The 16,341-nt window shown below is 37.6% G+C and overlaps 1 protein-coding gene across 2 annotated transcripts in view; it reads right to left on the bottom strand.

The window, feature by feature from the left end:
• Positions 1–203: 203 nt before the first annotated feature.
• The window catches only part of Rftn2 (raftlin family member 2), a 62,787-nt gene continuing 46,649 nt past the window's right edge, over positions 204–16,341 (bottom strand). For both annotated transcript variants that reach the window (XM_027925033.2, XM_071618959.1), the window contains 2 exons: positions 10,970–11,048; positions 204–1,381 (listed from right to left, as the gene is read on the bottom strand). In XM_027925033.2, the coding sequence (XP_027780834.1) occupies positions 1,109–1,381; positions 10,970–11,048 (352 nt within the window). In that variant the 3' untranslated portion in view covers positions 204–1,108. The remainder of the gene's footprint in view (positions 1,382–10,969; positions 11,049–16,341) is intronic.

The raw sequence follows: 16,341 nt of genomic DNA, 5'->3' as shown, positions 1-16,341 counted from the left end.
CCTGCAGGACTGAAAATTCTGGGTTTCAACATTCTTCAGGATTTAGCAAGTCAAAATAAAAGCATAATTCAAATCTAGAAAGATGTAGACTTAAATTTGATATTTTGTTCTTTTTATAGTGTTCACAATTAAAGACAATTAAATATTTCTGTCTACTGAGGTTTTTATAAGTTGGGATTTTGTGTTGAAATTTTTTTTCGTGTGTGTGTGTGTGTGTGTGTTTTGGTACCAGGGATTGAACCCAGGGATGCTTAGCCACTGAGCCTCATCCCCAGCTCTTTTTATTTTCTGAGACAGGGTCTTGCTAAATTGCTTAGTTGCTGAGGCTGGCCTTGAACTTGCGATCCTCCTGCTTGAGCCTCCCAAACTACTAGGATTATAGGTTTGCACCACCATGCCTGGCTTTTGTATTGAATTTTAAAAGATGCTGCTTTGCTATATTTCTAAGCTAGTAGGAGCAATAATGTTTAAGCTCAATGAATCAACACAGGGCTGGTAACTGATGAGTCTTTAAAAGCAAAGACACACAGAAAGAATTTATGTTTTTCAGAGAATATTTTAACAGGTAGGGGCTTCCTTTGTTTGTACAGTCCATAGTCAAAGAGAAAATTTGGATTAATTGTTTTATTCAGAAAATAGGTATTTATTTTCACCAATCAGTTATGTGTCTGTGCGCTGGGCATGTGCTGATTTGTATGTAAGAGAAAGAGAGATTATTTTTCAGTTTAAATAAGCCTCTGTAACTTCCTGAGAATTCTCTAATTAGGTAAAATACCGACTGGGATATTCAGTCTTCTTAACGGGAATGGTAAGCAAAGTATATTTTGTGCATTCATGAGAAACTGAAGTAGATTATTGCTTAATAACCTAATGGGACATCTGTTTAGACAGATGTTTTAGTTGAGAGAAGTGTAAACATGACTCTAAATTTACAAATAAGTTGGTTATTCTTCCTTGTCTAGAAGATTGAGCCAAAGTTTACACAGATTAGAGGAAAGGTTGAGTCTAAAAATTCAAGGATATCACATAAATGCAGGTACAGTAACAAAGTCAGTTGGCAATTATTTTAATGACTATTTACAGGACCTCTGTTCTTTCACCTGGAGGCTCACATGCAAGTGACCTGAGTCACTCCGTCCTCCTGGTCAAACTGTCCTTCGTCTAGTTCCCGGAGGACACTGTCGCTGCTGCTGAACCCCGAGAAGCCACTGCACTGTGCTGGCCTTCCCTCCTTGGTCCAGCATTCTCCTGAAGGCGAGAAGCGGCCCTCTTCCGGCGGGACTCTGGCCTCCGTAGGCTGTGACCCGCCTTCTTCTAATCCGATGCTCCTGCAGCTGACTTTGTTTCTGTCGTCGCCTTTCATAAAACGGCTTGCTTTCCTCTGAAACACAAGAGATTGGCAACCAGGAGTTAAAAGACAGTGCTTCCTGTGCCTCTGCTCTGGCACATGCTGCTTCTTTGCCTGAAATGTCCTTTCCCTGCTTCTGTTCAAAAGCCTGCTCATGACAGGGCTGGGGGTGCAGCACAGGGGTAGAGCAACTATTTAGCCGGCAGGAGGCCCAGGGCTCAAGGCCTGGGGTTCAATCCCCAGCATGGCAAAAAATTATCTAAATTAACTGTAGTCACCCTCCTCATCTCCTCCCTCTACCCCATTTTGCAACTCTTGAATGTTCCTGGTACATCCTCTCACTGGCAGGTGAGTTGTATACACCTAAGGAGAGAATTGTGTTCCAGTCATGTTTGGGAACAAAGCAAGGGAGAAATACAGATACATTTTGTCTTGTTGGAGTTGGCTGGGATCTAGACAACAGCAACTGTGCTGAGAGGCCACCCTACCCCCATTTCACCCGACCCCATGGCACAGGTGGCATTTGAACAAGTGCCTGGGATGTCTTCCTCGGCCAAGCAGACCCATTGCCTTATCTTGCTACAAACTTCTTCTGCTGATGGTATGAAATGCTCAGCAATTTGATCTAGTGCATTCGTCAGACTGCGATAAGCTGTGGATGTTTTGCTAATAAATATTTACTGAGGACTGACCATGTCCTTGGTACAGTTCAGAATAAAGAGGACATGGTCTCTGCCAAGGAAACTAAGTCAAAAATAAGATATCTAAGTCAAAAAAGGAGCCTAAGGAGAATCAGCAGCTCAACATGGATATTCGGACTCCTGATGAGATCTTATTACAAGAGTTTCTTTAACACTGATACAATGCAACATATGGGAATGTGATCCATAATCTTAGGCACATAAAAAACAAACAAGGATTTAAAGATAAATTTAAAAAGCACAGTAGTTTCCCTATTTAAAGTGTCTTTTTTATTTTTAAACCAAAGATTCATTTATATGTTAGTTGGCAACTAAGATTATATTTTCCTAAATGTAAGAATGAAACTCTATGAAAAAACTTAGAAGCCCATGCTGGTCTTCCCAAAGTGTGTTAATCCACAGGTTTGTTGAACTGTAGTGTATAAAATATATAAGTATTTTCTACTGATTTTCATGGCAAATATAGAAAACAAACAACTTTACTGAATTGGATTTTATGGGCTATATGGAATGAAACACCATGGAGACATTAAATAGGAAGATCAGCCCCAGGTGTTGCTTAGAAAGGAACACACTGGCAGCACCCGGGCAGCTCATTTTCTCATGGTCGACTTGCTGGAGTCTGTGGGCAACTTTAAGGGAAAAATCTACCTGGTCCTTCCTCAGCAAAGGCCCAATTCAGATATAGTTCTGTGGTGCTCACATTTTCCATTGGCACCCCGCACTCACCAAATGCAAATACTAGATAATTAATCCTTTTCCTCTGTTCCCATTCACCACATTTATTGAATTCAGCACAAGCAGTTGAAACCTGAATTTACTCTCAGATAGGATACTGGATTTGAGAATGGCACCTTCTCCCTGGCACTGTGTGTGTGGTCAGCAAGGATATAATCTTTTGGCTTCAGGCAGGAGTGACAAGCTCTGCCAGACTGAGCTCCTTTCTCCAGCCTGGTTGGGGGTGCCTTTCCCACAGGAATAAAGAACACATTCACTCTCGAAAGATGCTCTCAATGCTTTTAACACTCATTGAATCAAAATGGGAAGGCAGGGGTGCCTAGTCCCTTGGCTGCTTGGATCATTCCTTCCTCACCAGCAACAGGGCCAAAGGTGAGTTTTGCAAGAAATTCCTAATTGTATACAAGCTAACAGAGGCTAACTCTCACATATTTAATAAGTACTTACTTAATAAAAATTGAATATTTCTCAGAGTAAGATATTAATATTTCTCCACTTTTAGAGATGATCACTAATAAATTTCACTTCATATGACAAAATACTTAACATTGTACCTCTAAAAGAATTCAGAACACACATTTTTATTTTTTCTATCCATGTGACTGATAAATTCAATAAATACATCTTTAGCAATGAAATTGCCTCTCCTACCCCAACCCCATTCCACAGGAAATAACAGCTTTTCCAACAAACCAATTTGTAGTGTCCTTATAACTCAGATTGTAGGAGTCTGAAGCCCAAGCAATCTTTAGAGGCCATATCCTTAAATTCCCTTATTTTTTCAGAGGTAGAATTCAGGCCTAAAAATAAGGTAGGGTTTGTCCAAGGTCATGGAGTAGCAGGCCCCAAACTGGTGCCTGAGTCTCTACCTTCTTCTTTTTATAATGTATTGGTCACTTTGGTAGAAATACATTTGTGGTAAAAGGGTTTGTGTTTCTTAAATACAATTTTCTTTCAATTACAAAAATAAAAATGTTCAATGTAGATAACTTGGCAAAAGCAAGAAAAAAGCAAACTCATCTATGATCCTATCTCCCAGAAATACTACTGTTAAAATTTTGTTTTCTTCTTTAAATACATATGCATTTGCATCATGTACACAATGTATAAAATATTACACAAAAAGTTTTATGCCTCACTTTTCCACTTAGTACTATTTTACAACTATCTATGTCCATAAAGAGAGATTTTTTCCATGCTATATGATAAGGTTTACTCACATACCTTTCCACTTTCTTATATTTTCACTATAAAATGGGAGAAATTTTACCAAGGTTTGGATGCAAATTTAATGCTTCCCTTGATTTAACCTATTAACTTTAAAGAGTCATTTCCATTGTCAAAAAAAAAAAGAGGGGGGAAGTGACCCACTAAAAATACACTAGACTCAGTGACAAGTTGGTTGATTTTAGGATGTCCTACCACTCTACTTTTCATTTTTCACAGTCAGTGTCTTAAAAACAAAATAAAAAGAATTAAATTAGAATTACTCCAGCAATCCTAGGACACTGTGTTGGACGAGTAGGAAAGTGGCCTACTCATAAAGGACAGAATAGAAGAGTGATCAAGAGAGAATTTATAAAGAGAGAGCAATGTAGAGTGGATGGTCAGAATTTATTTCCCTTAGATTAGGAAGCCACTTCAAGCCCAAGTATCACTCTTGGTTTGAGGTTTTGAAACAATGCAAAGGCACCACCTCTACCTTCTCTTTTCCTGGATCATCCCAGTTTGGGGCTATCAAAATCATTCAAGCCTATGAGGAGAAAGGCTGGAGTGGACTACCTACTTCTCTAGCCAGCTTTCTAAATTCACCTCCTATGCTGCAGTGTGGGCAGGTGACCCCAGCAAATCCAAAATTGTTCCCTGGGGCTATTATACTGACTCTAGGATAAAGAAGTACTTCTTTTCTTTCCTTTCTCTCTCTCTCTCTCTCTCTCTCTTTTCTTCTTCTTCTTCTTCTTCTTCTTCTTCTTCTTCTTCTTCTTCTTCTTCTTCTTCTGTGTGTGTGTGTGTTGTGGGGTGGGGTGGGGGGACAACCTATAGAATGTGAGAAAATATTTTTGAACTATACATCTGACAAGGAGTTAATATCCAGAAGGTATAAGGAACTCCAAAAAACTCAATAGCAAAATGACCCCACAAATAACTCAATTTAAAAAATGGACAATAGATTTAAATAGATGTTTCTAAAAAAAAAAAAAGACAATGGCCAATATGTTCAACATCACTAATCAAAAGGGAAATGCAAATCAAAACCATGAACAGATTTCACCTTGCCCCAGTGAGAACGGCTATTATCAAAAAGATTAATACTGGCCAGGATATGGAGAAAGGGAGCCCTTACATACTGTTAATGGGAATGTAAATTAGTACAGTCATTATGGGAAACAGCATGGAGGTTTCTCAAAAATTACAAATGGAACTATGATATGAAGCAATTCCATTCCTGGGTATACCTATCCAAAGGAAATTAAATCAGTATGTCAAGGAGACATCTGCACTCCCATGATTATTGCAGCTCTACTCACAATTATGAAATGGAAACACATGTTCATCAACTGATAAATGTGTAAAGAAAATGTGGTCCATTTTGGAATTTACATACATATATAATGGAATGCTATTCTATCATAAAATTGAATGGAATTCTGTCATGGATGGAACTGGAGACCATTATGTTAAGTGAAATAAGCCAGGCATAGAAAGACAAGTACCACATTCTTACTCATGTGGAATATCAAAAGTTCATCTCATAGAAGTGCAAAATAGAATGGTTATTACCAGAGGCTGGGGAGAGTTGGGTGGGGGGAGGAAGGGAACTGTTGATCAATGTGTACTGAACTGAGTTACAGTTAGGAGTAAGAAGTTCTATCTATAGATAACAAATTAGTACCATATATCAAAAAAAAAAAAGCTAGAAGAAAGGATTTTGAAAGTTTTCATCATAAAAAAGTGATAGAAATTTGAAAATATACATGTTTAACTTAAATTAAACATTATTAAACATACCAGTACTCCATTAATATGTACAATTTTTATGTTTTTATGTATCAGTTAAAGTATAAATCCAATTTATATTTAAAAAATTGAACTCCTGGGCTGGGGATATAGCTCAGTTGTGCTTGCCTCACATAGACATGGCCCTGGGTTAAAAAAAAAAAAATTAATTGAAGGATCCATTCGGTCCATCTTTCTTTTAGTAACCGAATATCTCCCCTTGAACATCCCATACTTTTGTACTAGCACATGGCTGCCCAGATTAATCTTCCTTGCCTCCCTTGAAGATGTATGTAGAGTCATAAATAAGTTCTGGCCAAGAGGAAGTGAAAACAAATGATGCCTATGGTGTGAAAGTCAGTCTGAGAAGCATGCTTGGAATTCCTTTTTCCTATTTCTCAAGGCTGAACATGGTAACAATTGCTGTAGTAGCCCTGGGTCCAGAGGCAAGAGCCAGACACTGAGGTGGCAAGGCTGACTGGTCATGAGGCAGAGCCATTACCCACACTGGAGTGCCATCCTTATACTATTACAAGAGAGAATAAGTCCCTCTTCCTGCATTAGCCATTCTTTTCTCTGTCATCTTTGTTCGAGTAGCTTAGAAACTAATGAACAACCAACATGGAAAAAAAGTTGCTGGAAAAAATGCTTTTTAACTTGAGACAATTTCTTTCTCTCAACTTTCCAAATATGAAAAATGTCAAGTAATACAGAAAGTTTGAAGGAGAGTACAGTATGCACCCATGTACCCATAACCTAATTCAACCTTTTTAAAATATTTTGCTATGTATGTATGTGTTCAGGAAAGTACAGAATCATTAATAAATTACATTTCTATATAATAGTTGAAGGTAAATTTTAGTTGGAGAAAATAGAAGCCCTATATTCAGTTTCTGAATAGTTTCTCCATACAGTTAGTAGTGTTTAATGGTATTAAAAGAAAAACATTCCTATGAAAACAATCGCTCATACTGTCAGGCATTGTGCCAAACACATCTACATGTGTTTCAGACTGAATCCCCCTAAGAGCCCTGGGGTATGTCCTAATGTTAACTGTATTTTATAGACAGGGAAATGGAGGTTTCGAGAGTGCAGCAGACACTGTGTGTTTCTACTTGACCCCAAGCCCCAGAAAACCTTTCATGGTTGTTGCCTACTCCTGAGGCCACCATTGGATGAGTTAGTAGAAACCAAATACTTTAAGTGACCTTTTGTTTCCTTTAAATGAATATCAAAGGGAAAGCCAGGCCCAGTGGTGAAGACTTGTAAACCCAGTGACTCAAGGGGCTGAGTCAGGAGGATTGCAAATTCAAAGCCAGCCTCAGCAACTTAGCAAGACCCTGTCTCATAAACAAAAACAAAAAGGGCTGGGGATGTGGCTCGGTGGTTTAGCACACCTGGGTAAATCCTAGTGCCAAAAAAGTAAAAATTTTTAAAAATTAAAAGAAAAAAGATTCAAAGGGAACATGGGCTGAGTTTTATTTGAAACAAAAAATTAAGAAAGGAGATCTTGGAAGAAAAATTTAAGAGAACATTTAACTGGATGAAGGTAAAATCCAGATCAGAATTTCTTCCCCTTCCTAGCATGGCTATCTTTTCCTTGAATCCATTTAGAGACTGAAGGGAAAGCGAGGAATGAGAAACAGGTAAGTGAGAAATGAAAGGCTGAGACCAGACAGAGATACACATGAAAAGTTTATTTGTCAGAGTTGCCAAATAAAGGCCATCTCTCTATAGGAGAGAGAGAGGCGAAACAGACTTGGGTTCTGGGATTTTTATAGGGCAGGCTCAGAAATCAGAGCTGGGTGGGTCCTAATGGTAGTGGATAAGGGTGGGGTTGGTATGAGGGAGTGATGAGCCTTTTTCAGAAACGCCCTTGGGCAGGAAAGTGAAATTTTTCTTAAAATGGAAGCTGTCACTTAAGATGGTTGTCCAGATGCTAAGCAAGGACCTTATAGAGACCTCTCCCTATAATAAAGTAAAAACAGATAAGAACAGAAAAAAAGAAAAGGACTTTATCACACCACATAACCTCATGTAGAAAAAAGGAGGTTAAGAACTTCATTGTACTTAATAAGAATTACATTACCCAACAACAGCCTTTATAGACAAACAAGACATTAAAAATGTAGTCTATGTAATTTACAAAGCAACTGATCTTTTGAAATTTTATTCATTTATTTATTTTTATTATTTTGAAATGAGGTCTTACTATATTGCCCAGGCTGGCCTTGAACATTTGGACTCACATATTCTTCCTGTTTCAGTTCCCGAGTAGCTGGGACTAGAGGCATGTGCCATTGTGCCCAGCTTGAAATTTTATTTTTTAAATGATCATACAGTAAAAGTGACTTTTGAGTGTATAGTTTTGTGAATTTTAACACATTTATAGGTTTGTGTAATCATAATCAGTACACAGAGTAGTTCTATCACCTAAAAAAACTCCCTTTACCCCTCTATCATTCTGTTATTCCTCCCCTAATCCCTGACAACAGTATTGTGATGTGTTCTTCACACTATTGTTTTGTTTTCTTGATGTCAGATGAATGGAATAATACAATCTAACCTTTTGAGCCTGGCTTCTTTTACCCAGTATAACACCTTGGAGATTTGTTCAAGTTATCATTTGTATCACTAGTTCATTTCTGAGTTATGTTTAATTGTATGGACATACCATAATTGTTTTATCCATCTACCTGTTGAAGACATTTGGGTTGTTCCCAATTTTCAGTAGGTATGACTAAAACTGCTATAAATATTTGCATATAGGTTTTGGTGTGAACTTAAGTTTGTATTTAGCTTAAGTTTGTATCTTAATTATTAATCCTAATTAATTATTAATATAATATAATTAATATAATTACTTAATTAATTAATTTAATTTAAGTTTGTATCCTGGAACTAGGATAAACATCTGAGAGAATTGCTAAGTTATATGGTAAATGTATGTCTAACTAAAGAAACTGTGAAAAAGTTTTCCAGAGAGGCTGGAAAGTACCATTTTGCACTTCACCAGCAATGGCATGACAGTTCTGTTTACTCCTTATCCTCACCAGTTCTTTCATTTTTCTTTTCTTTTTTTTAGCTGTTCTAATAGGTGTAGTATGGGGTATCTCATTGGATTTTCATTTGTACTTCCCTGAGGGCTAGTGGTTGAAGCATCTTTTCATATATCTACTTCTCATGTATATGTCCTCATTGGTGAGGGAGTCAAGTCTTTTAACTATTTCTTAAATTGCATTATTTTTCTTATTGTTAGATTTTGAGAGTCCTTGATACATTTTGGATACAAGTCCTTTGTCATGTATGTAAGGTGAGTTTATTTTTCCCCCCTCTCTCTCAATCTATGGCTTGTCATTTCATTCTTTAACAGTGTTATTCATAGAACATTGTCACTCATAATTTTGATGAAATCTAATTGAACAAATTTTTAATGGATTATGTTTTTGTGATTATGTCTAAGAATTCTTTGCTTAACCTCACTTTATGGGCAATTTATTCAACATTTTTTTCTAAAAATTTTCTAGTTCTACTAACATAGACCATCTTTTAACAGCTTAAAGAAAACTGAGGCCCACCCAGCACAGTGGTGTAGTCCTATTATCCCAGTAAATGGGGAGGCTGAGGCAGGAAGACCCCAAGCTCAAGGCCAGCCTCAGTAATTTAGCAAGAACTGTGTCAAAATAAAAAACAGAAAGGGCTGAATGGGAGTTCATAACCCACTTGAATCAAAGTGTGAAATATGGTAGATCAAGAACTATGTAATGTTTTGAACAACCAACAATAAAAAATTAAAAAAAAAAAAAAAAAAAAAGAAAGGGCTGGAGATGTGGTTTAGGGGTAAAGTGCTTCTGGATTCAATCCCCAAAGAAAGAGAAAGAAAACTGAGGCAATAGTAAATGGAAGCATGTTTTGACTTGATAATTTTCATGTTAAAACTTTTTAAGCTACCTAGAATATTGCATAAAATATATGAAACATAAAACAAATTCCAAAAGTAAAGTCTTGATAACTGCAGAGAAAAATTTCCAACAGCAGACTTCTTAGACCTTTACTTTATTTATTTATATATTTGTGGTGCTGAGGATTGACCCCAGTGCTTCACACATGCCAGGCAAGTTCACTACCACTGAGCCCCAGCCCCAGTCCCTTGACATTAGTCTTACTAGAAGAAAGGGAAAATATTTTTTCCCCCAAGGGTCAGACTCTAGGTCAATATCTAACAGCTCATGAAATTGATCAGTTTAATAAAAACTCATTGACAATCCTAGGGCAACACTTGTCAAGTCCAAATTTCCACCGACTGTTTTTAGAACTAAACATCTTTGACAAAATTATCTGAAAAACCTATAGAGAAATCTCCCAAACAACAACTGATTATAAAGTACAAACAAAGAACAACAGTGCCATTACAAATGTATGATTGCATAATTTTTTCAAGGTATATTATAAATTTAACTTTCACAAAATATATATAGATAGCTAAGTTGACTGTGGTAATATTAATAGTTTTTGTATCTCTAGAGAAAACTAAAAGAATTTGCAAGTTGGCTTGTTGTTATAGAGGTTAGATACTCCAGATTGCTCTACCCACATGTTCTGCCTGAAATAATCTCAACATCCTGAAATTTTTAAAAAATATTTTTAGTTGTAGATGGACATAATACCTTTGTTTGTTTATTTTTATGTGGTGCTAGTCACTGAGCTACATCTACAACCCTTTTATTTTATTTTTATTTTGGTACTAGTTCTCAAAATTTCCCAGTGTGACATTGAATTTATGATCTTCCTGCCTCAGCCTCCCTAGTTCCTGGGATTACAGGTGTATACTACCACACCTGGTTTATGATGTGAAATTTATGCCCTGTTTTTCTGGAGAAAAAAGGAGGGTGGAGAGTTTCTCTTGTATCTGCTATTTCTTAATTCCTTCAACTCAAAATAATCCTTATAGCAAAGTGGCATATTTTGGAATGGCATATTTTAGTCCCCTTCAGAACTATCTCATGTTGCCTGATGGCTAGCATATTTCCCTTCTTACAGAAGACAGAAGGGAACATTCAGAAGAATGTCTTCATATCAAGTCCCCACTTCATCATCTGTACTCACCATTTGGAATTACAATGAGAATTTAGGGATTAAATGCTTTAATATCATATCCAATTCATAAAGCATCAATTCTACTCACTTCTGGGGTCTGCACAGCTGAATTCCACATAACTGGCCTCTGAAGGAATACCACCTGCTTTGTAGCCAGATTCCCCTCACTGTAAAAAAACAAACAAGCACACACCAGCAATAGTATTTGTCAATCAGTAATTCTTTGTATTTCACACTTGGCTAGAAATGATCCACACATGTCCTTTGTAAAATAATCTTCTGACCCCCAAGATAATTATGAAATATGATTCTGTATAAGTTACAGCTGGGAAAATAAGATGAAAAAACAAAATATGGTCATTATGAAAGAAAGAAATTTTTATGTTTAAAAACTCTTATAATATCTCACTGTAACTGTTTTCATCTCTGTTTTCCCTCCTAGTCTTTAGCAACATATGTAGTTTTGTATGTCTATAACCACCACATATTTACATTTTTGTTTCTATACCTTTCATTGAATACCCTTTTCTTTGTTAGTATGATATGATCATATTATAAGAATTAAGATACCAAAAGGTACTAAGCCTTTTCTTTATTTCTGGAGAATAGGTTGTTTCCAGATAATTATAAATCATGGTGTTATAAAAGTATACATAATCTTCATCTTATAAATTATTTCCTTAAGATAAATTCTCAAGAGTGGGTTTACTAGGTCAAAAAAATATGATCTAAGCTTCTTGGTATGCATTGTCAAGTCTGCCTTGTCAAAAAAGAGATCAATTTGGGCCCCACATGTGAGAAATTTTATATACATTTCAAATGACAGACATCAGGCACAGCCAGTTTTATTTTCAAGATGCTTCTTTGTAGTCAGCCACTCAGTATTCTCCTTATTTAACTTCATCATGGCAAATTACCCCTTGCCAAAGACTACTTGGGGTTTGTGTTCCTCTGAAATGCTTTCCAGTCTCCATGGATTTATGGGGAGGAGTGTCTGCTGCTAATGTTGCTCAGTTACGACTTTTATTATGCAAAAAACCTCAACAAAACCTTACTATTAGCTGCATTTTATGCTGAGTTCTTTTTCTGGAAAATGAATGCAATGCTGAGATTCTGGCCCTAGTATATGTCAACTGCACACCATCTGAAAATCTCAACACACTGATGCTAGTGAATTTTGTGAAACATCAAATTGCCCCTCTAAGTGGTGATGGGAGACTGCTTCTTTTTTATTTTTAAAAGATTGCTTTTAGTAAAGTCTCATTTTAGTTGGACTTTATCTTCTATTAGAACTATTAAACTTGGTATGAAGTATAATGTAATTTTTGGGAACAACTTAAATCATTATAAGATACCAGTTGGTTGGAAGAAGGTATTTGCATGCTTACAGAACAGGCCAGACATGTGTTTAGGAGGCTCAGAAAACATAGCTTTGGAACCAGACAGTTCCTGGGTTCAAATTCAAACTCTACCATAGTACCTAAAGTGGACTACTTCAGTCCAAGTCTTTACATTCTCTGACTCAGTTTCCTATCAGGAACCTGATGACAGATGAGTCAACTGTGTATGAAGAGCTTCCTCTGTGCCTGTTACTAGCAGAAGCACGACAAATGTGATCTCCTTCCACTTTCTCCATCCCTTTAGTGGAATGTGGGGTGGAGTTCAGGAGAGGGGGAAGTATCTCAGAATCAATAATATCTCTTAGAGAGCAAGTTCAGGGGAAAGGGAACTTGAGAAGAGAAAAGAGATTTCTGAGTGAGGTTCAAGGTGTGCAATCCAGGTAGAGAATGACATGAAAGAACCAGGCCTACAACTATCCAAAGATAAGGAGGAGGGATCAGGGTAGAATTATTCTTTAATAGAAAGCAGGAGTGTCAGGGTAGGAATTGTGATGACTCTATAGGGACTGACCATGGCACGGGCAAGTGTGAATGCTCTAGGATGCAGTGTCTGGCCTGGGGCAGACTTCCCCAGCTTCATTGTGCATCCCAAACCCAAATGCTTGTTGATTCCAGATCTGTGGATTCTCCATTTCACTAGGCTCCACAAGTAGCTCTAATGTACTATATTTAGGAACCATAGCTAAAAAAGACAGACTTCCAAGAGTGGAATTCTTGGGCCCTGGAGATTACTTGGTAATAATTCCTACAATTCCTACTAGCAGAAGGCATTCAGTGTTTTTGTCCCTTAAATGATAACACCCATCAATGGTTCCTCTTGATGTCTAATTTTGTCTTCATATTCTTCTAATATGACTGTGTGTATTCTTTGTTTCTTTGAGTGAGTACCTATCAGTGGATATCAATGAGGTGTGGGAAGGAGAAAGGACATGGTCTACCAAAGCCTTAGTTGGTTGGAGGTGGTGGGTAGGTGGGTGTGTGGGGGGGTATTCATCAAGAAAAATAGTTCTCAGCTAGTCTGAAGCACAGTACCCTGGGCTGAGAATTATTGCCTGAATGTTGGAAATAGGATTCCCTTCACCAGCGTTCGGCTTGGTATTTACCACATCATGCAGAGAGGTAACATACTAGCAAATGGGAGGGCAAAGCAACCATAGTCACTTTGATGGGACAGTGAGATAGTCAAACTTATCACTCCTGTGGTGTGAAGAAGATTCACCTGTGAGAGGGCAGGACTACTACTTCTTCTTCTTCTTTTTTTTTTAATTGGTACTGGGAATTGAACTCAGGGTTGCTTAACCATTGGGCTTCATCCTCAGCCCTTTTTATTCTTTATTTTGAGACAGGGTCTCACTAAGTTGTTTAGGACCTTGCTGAGACTGGCCTCAAACTTGTGATCCTCCTGCCCCAGCCTCCAGAGTCACTGGGATTACATGGCATGGTGCCCATCAGGCAGAAACTTTTAAAAGCAAAGACAAGTATCCATTCATAGGCAAAAGTGACAATGAGTAATACTTTCTACTGGCTCTGTGAGGATTGGTGTTGTGGATCCTCATGACATAAAGTAGTAAAGGCAGAGGTGATTTCTCAATTTTTCTGGGCAGCCTCCAGATGCCCAAATAAGTCTTTGGAAGGTCAACATGTGCCCACTTTTTGGGGAGGTCCTTGGAGTCCAATCTGCAATTTGAGAGATGTCTGCAAATTCTATGGCACTGGTGTTCTGAGGGCCATTCAGATTTAAAGTAGGTCCTGCTATTTTCAGAACACCAGTGAGACCATGTTGTCAGGATCAGCCACATAGGAGCTGGGCACCCTTAGCCTTGAGTGGTGGAGGTGTGGAGACTGGCTTCCAATATGCGCAGAAGCAGGTGGATCCCACCTCCCCTCAGCAGGGGAATGAAGCCTTGGGAGTGGGCGTCACCCAGTGAGACTGGGCTACACCCCCCTGAAACCCAATCCCTTGCCTCATTTGGGTGGAACTTTCTTGAGTATTTTCCCTTCAATAAATAGGGCTTCAGGCGCACTCTCTTGCTCTTTCTCTTTTTTGTCTGCCTCTCTTGTGGGAACTGGGGCCAAGGAACCATTGCTGAATCCCAAGAAAAAGGTATTTTCTCTGTCTCTGTGTGATTATTTCATGCCAACCCAATTCACCTGGAGTGACCCTGACTGATTTAGTGGCATGTGGCGGCACCATGTAATTTGGAAATTCTAATCATGGCAGAGCTAATACAAAGAGGTCAGAGCTTTGCAGAGAGATGCCTATTTGGTAAAGAAAGTGAGTATCTCATGCTGCCAGTAACTCTTGAGATAATTCTACTTACAGATATAGGATAGAGTATTTTCCCCATAGTGCAGACTGAAGAAGTCGTCATGGGACCTGAGAGTTTGTTTCAAATGCCCTGGATGCTTTCAGAGAGGACAGGGTCCACATCTGTTTCCATTCAAACAGTGATTTAGCTGAGTAACTAAGTCCCTCTCATGCCTTCTTGAGGGGAATTTAAGAATCTTCAGATTCCTTTTTAGATTATATATTTATATAGTATAATATATAATATATATAATTATATAATATATAATTAATGTAGTCCAAATACTATATATATATATATAATAGAAAACAAATGCAGCCTTTTTTAAAAAAAATGATTGATTTACACAAAATAATTTAAAAAGTTCTGGTACAACCTACATTGGTGAAGTATATAGCAAGTTGTGAAAACCTCTACTAGTCCCTTCAGGTCTGAGGTCAGAGATAGTCCTTAGTGCTGTTGTCAGCCCCAGGGCTCAGGCTGAGCAAGGGTGGGTCTATTGGGCAGTCCTGGAGGGGCAGAGTTTCTTGTCAGCGGAGATGGGCCAATACTGTGGATGAGACAGTGAATGTTTAGTTCCTGCATGCTTCTATGCACTTCATAAGAAAATACAAAGAAAACCCTATTTGAGTGTCATTTTAAAGAGAGGGATTTGGTATGGCAACAATATGACTATCAAGAAAAAGATTAGAGTTTCCCAAGAGCAAAATCTTCTATGGGCTAAATTAATAAAAATAACTTTGATCTGTGTAAGTGCTTTTAGTACAGTAAGTATTAGTCATGTATATTAGTGTACCTGTTTTAGATGTTAATCCTTCAAGGTGGACAGAGTGAATAAGATTTTCCCCATTTTATGGGTAAGGAAATTGGATCCAGAGCTTTAAGAGCTTTCTCTGGGGCCATTGCTAGGTCCCACTCTTTCCACAATATCATACTACCTCCACAAGTAAGTGTAGAAAGAACTCAGTGAAGCCCTGGCCACAGAAGAGAATGGCTTAATTTAATCCCATTTTCACCAGAAATCTTTATAATTAGTGGATAAGTGTAGATTATTTTGTAAAAGTTCAGATTTTTATTTAGCATCTCCTGAATTAAGCATTTCAGCTTATAATGTTCAGTGGTTATACTGAAAAATAATGAAGAGAATAAAAAGAAGTATTCATTTATCCTGAATCAAGTAGACTATTATAATAGGTCAGTCCCAATGTTAGTATCTCAAAAGGAAAAAGGAGCAAGTTCATGACCTGTTTATGACAAGTTCATAAAGATGAATCACTGAAAGCTTTGCCTAAAATTCCTCCCACGAATTTAGTTTTGCAAAGAGTTAGATAGTTATTTATAAAAATAAATGATGAAAACAAAACTAAAAAGGAGTTCTATTGTATAGTTTGATAATATCCTTAGTGATATCTAAACTTTAAAATTATTTTTGTAGGAGGTATAAGGACAACTGGAATTTCTGCTTAGTCCAATAATGTACTTATGATTCAAGCACCTTTGAAACTAAGGAGAAATAATTGGAACTAATGAATAGATGGAAGAGTCTTATTATGTCTTAGATCATGTTTGATTGTCCCACAATCAATCGCTGAAACTCTGCTGGAGCTTTTCCCCATTTGGAATGCCCACACCACCACTGCTGGCTGGTCCCATCTTTCTTATCTTTAGAGATTAGCTTTAAGTGTGACCTCTTTCATAAAGCCTTCAAAAATTCTCCAGTTGACCTTTTTTTCAGAGCTCTCATGGATCCT

This window comes from Marmota flaviventris, chromosome 11, assembly GCF_047511675.1.
Source record: "Marmota flaviventris isolate mMarFla1 chromosome 11, mMarFla1.hap1, whole genome shotgun sequence".
Classification (NCBI taxonomy): Eukaryota; Metazoa; Chordata; class Mammalia; order Rodentia; family Sciuridae; genus Marmota; species Marmota flaviventris.
The sequence above is the reverse complement of the archived record's forward strand: the minus strand, read 5'-3'. Positions and strand labels throughout refer to the sequence as shown.